Below are 3,842 nucleotides of genomic sequence, written 5' to 3'. Positions count from 1 at the left end.
AAATACATAAAGGATATTTGTATTATTTAACATATTTAATTATTGCAGCTTTGAGTCATATTCTGAGTTGCGTATAACTGTTTTTATTCATTTTGAGGAAAACTAAATCAGATTTTTGTGAGTGAGTGAGTGAGTGAGATTAATTAATGCATGTTCACATTTATTCTAGAACAAAAGTTTACTAGTTACTTGAAAAAAAGTAATCTGATTACGTAACTCGCGTTACTTGTAATGCGTTACCCCAACACTGATTATTACACTATATTTACTGTAACCTACTATTTATATATTTATAGTAAATGTGCTATACATATTATTTTGAACTTTTTTACTATTCTATATGTCAACTTATTCTAACCCTAACCCTACCAGTCTACTAATACTTTAATGAGAGTTATACCATCAAAATAAAGTGAAACCCAGTTATCAAATAAGCACGTGTCCTATTCTGTGTCCTAAACTCCTGAAACATTGGTGCCTCATATTTTAGAGCATGCACTTTGATAAAGAAATCAATCAAAACTGTAAGTGTGTGAAGATATTCAGATGTAACTCCCTTTGTAATCATTAACATTTTCATAAGTAACTATAATTAAATTACACACTTTTTCTCAGTAACTGTAACAGATTACAGTTACATTTATTTTGTAATGAAATTACATAATTCCGTTACATGTAACTAGTTACTCCCCAACACTGAGTATATATTTAAGGTACTCAAAAATGAATGAATGCATGAATATTTCCCCCCTCACACGACTTGCAAAACCTGCAATCTACAGGGGGAAAAAAAATACACCAGCTTTGGACACATTTCACAGAATTTATATTTGCCATTTCGACCTAAAGGTTTATGATCTGTGTTGTAGCAGCAGCAGCAGCAGTAGTACATCACAAAATGTGCCTTCCTATGAATTTAAATTCAAAACCTAAATGGTATTTTCTTTTCTTAATGGATACCTATGAACTCCTTCACCCAGTACGCAGCTCATGAAGCTGGATGAAAGAAGGTGCTGAGTGAGTAGATGCTGTGATCTAGACAAAAGGTGAACGCTCAAATTTGATTTCCATTTTCATCATTTTGATGTCTTTATTCTAAACTGTTTAGGTAATGCTGTAGATGTATAAAACTATTCAAACATTTCAGAATCAGAATCAGAATGAGCTTTATTGCCAGGTATATTATATATTATATACACATACGAGGATGTAGATGTTTCATACATAACATCACACCTGCTCCAAAGATGACAGACATTTAAGTCTAGTATTACATAAAATTGTATAAATTGAAAGGCAGTTTGCCCACAATAAAAATACATGTTATATGGTATTAGAAACGATTGTCAGTGATTATTGATGATTGTATCTGGTGGTAAAGAAATGAACGACACAGACAAGTCACTAACACAGTATTCATCATCATGAAATCATTAAACTTGCATTGCATAATATGATTGCATTATTCCTTGTTTTCTTTGTTCAGTGAGCATAGTGAATTATTATTACAATTTAAAATAGCTATTTTCTATGTGAATATATTTTCAAATGTAATTTATTGCTGTGATCAAAGCTGAATTTTCATAACTCCATGTCTTCAGTGTTGCATGATCCTTCAGAAATCAGTATAATATGCTGATTTTCTAATAATCAATCAATCAATCAATGCCGAAAACAGTTGTGCTGCTTCGTGATACTTTTTTTTTTTTTCAGGATTCTTCAATAAAAAAAAATGCATTTATTTGAATTTGAAATCTTTTATCATTTTAAACGCATTCACTGTTACTTTTGAGAAATGTAATTAGTTCTTGCTGAATCAAAAAACACTTACTGACCCCAAACTTCTGAACCCTAGTGTAAATTTGATTGATGTAGGCCTACCTAACGTGCAATGATGTCCAAATTGAACGAAAGCTAAAATATATTACTTAAACATTTAATTTATAATCTGCCACTCAATTAATACTTAGTTTTGGGTTATGCCTTTTAGTTTCATAATGCTCTTCCTAACGTGGATGATTTGATGGCAATGGCATTAAGTTAGGTAACATACTTCTTAAAGAGGTCTGAGGAGGGGAAAAAAAAGAATTTAAACTAATAGACAGAGATTTAATGCACAACAGTCTGTGACATAAACCATTTAAAAAAATTATAAGCCAGAAAAAAAAAATCTGGTTGCTGGATTGTCACCATAGCGTTCATCGCAGCTCCAGTTCATGTCAATGAATGGCACTTCCGCCGCCCCCGCCCGCGCAGTAGCGCACCCGGACCATCTGATCTTTGTCCTACGTAAGACCGTCGCTCCGCCTCGCTCTCCTATCGGACCGTTTCCCCTACCGCATCCATTTTTTGTGCATTGAAGAAATCTTAGCAGCAGCAGCGGCGGCAACCAGGAGGGAATCGCGAGGAAGCGATTACCGCAATAAGGGATCGCGCGCCCTACCATTGGACGATGCGCGAGAGCTCTCCGTAAGCGGCAGCAGCCATGGGATAGACTGCACTCACCATGATTTCCAAATAAAAGGCAAGCGCCCGTTTCATCGCCACACACACTCGACGGGCATGCTTGGGATGCCCTCGGCTCCCGGAAACGCGAGAAGCCAGAGGGCTTTCTCACACCTTATTCTCGGAAGATGCTTGTTTTTATGAGCCAGCGTGACAAACTACATTTGCACACGCGTTTCCCATGCTGTCACTGGGTTATATTGATTATAGCCAATAATGTACCACTGAATCTTCCATGCACATACACCGGCAGGGTGTGAAGGTGTTAGAGATGCGCTAATGTGTTATTATAAAACCATCAGTTGTCTGCTCTCTTCAGCATCACAGTGCCATTTAGATGAGATCAATACAGTTATGCATCCCATAAACACAAACATTATATAGCAAGAGCACATGTGTAGGCTGCATGGGGTCTCTGCAGATGTACTTAATGTTAATTTATCGCTCTTTCAGCAGCATCTACACCTGAGAATGTCAGCTCGGGGGGCCCCGGCCGCGTCCCCTGCGGCTCCCGCTCCGCCGGACCTGAGCCACCTCACCGAGGAGGAGAGGAAGATCATCCTCTCGGTCATGGAGCGACAGAAGAAAGAGGAGGAGAAAGAGCAGTCCATGCTGAAGTAAGCCAGCTGGTTGTGTTCAGTACCCTTAATAGGGGCCGAGGAGGGCTCTTTGCGGGCTCCCAGTCATGTTCAGCACGACTGTCTCCTGAAATGTAATACGTCTGCTTACGTAGACTGTCAATATTAGGCTGTTGTTGACACGAGCTCGGACAAAACGCTCGGGTTAACCGTCAGAGGGGTCAATGTCACGCGCCTGGCGGCTTTGCGTCGCTCGTGCCGCGTGCGGATGTAGTATTTCGCCTCGCTTGTGCTCATTCTGTGCGGCTCTGGTGGGTTGGGTTAGCTGTGGGCGCCATCTTCGCTAAAAATCCCATCAGATATTACTACACGTTTTAATGCGTGCTGTGTCGGATAGGTCAGACGTTAAACATCAACGCGACGCATGCATTTGCGCGATTGCGGTTGCCGTGGCGCGGTGTTTTCAGCACCACGGCGCTGTCCAGTACTCGCGGTGCGGATGTGTGTTGTGTTTTCTCTGACTCCATGCACGCATGAGCGCCGTGTGTGCTGCTGATGGAAAGCTCAGCCTTTCTGTGTGTGTGTGTGCTCGTGTTTGCTTGACATGCATTGTTAATTGCAACGGTGCAACTGATTTTCTTGTGTGTACAGAGATAGCTGACATGATATCAAGCAGTGAAAGCAGTGTCCTGCAGAGTGACATGCTATACTTCCTCCAATTCTGTCTGAAACAGCACTGAAACTGTAAATCTTGTGTAA

The 3,842-nt window shown here is 40.0% G+C and overlaps 1 protein-coding gene across 1 annotated transcript in view; it reads left to right on the top strand.

The window, feature by feature from the left end:
- The first annotated feature begins 2,277 nt into the window (after positions 1 to 2,277).
- LOC107675654 (regulating synaptic membrane exocytosis protein 2-like) overlaps positions 2,278 to 3,842 on the top strand; it is a 99,811-nt gene continuing 98,246 nt past the window's right edge. Inside the window, exons 1-2 of the mRNA XM_016470063.1 lie at positions 2,278 to 2,524; positions 2,962 to 3,122. Coding sequence (XP_016325549.1) covers positions 2,977 to 3,122 — 146 coding nt within the window. The 5' untranslated portion in view covers positions 2,278 to 2,524; positions 2,962 to 2,976. The remainder of the gene's footprint in view (positions 2,525 to 2,961; positions 3,123 to 3,842) is intronic.

This window comes from Sinocyclocheilus anshuiensis, unplaced genomic scaffold (assembly GCF_001515605.1).
Source record: "Sinocyclocheilus anshuiensis isolate Anshui unplaced genomic scaffold, SAMN03320099.WGS_v1.1 scaffold1976, whole genome shotgun sequence".
NCBI classification, from domain to species: Eukaryota; Metazoa; Chordata; class Actinopteri; order Cypriniformes; family Cyprinidae; genus Sinocyclocheilus; species Sinocyclocheilus anshuiensis.
The sequence above is the reverse complement of the archived record's forward strand: the minus strand, read 5'-3'. Positions and strand labels throughout refer to the sequence as shown.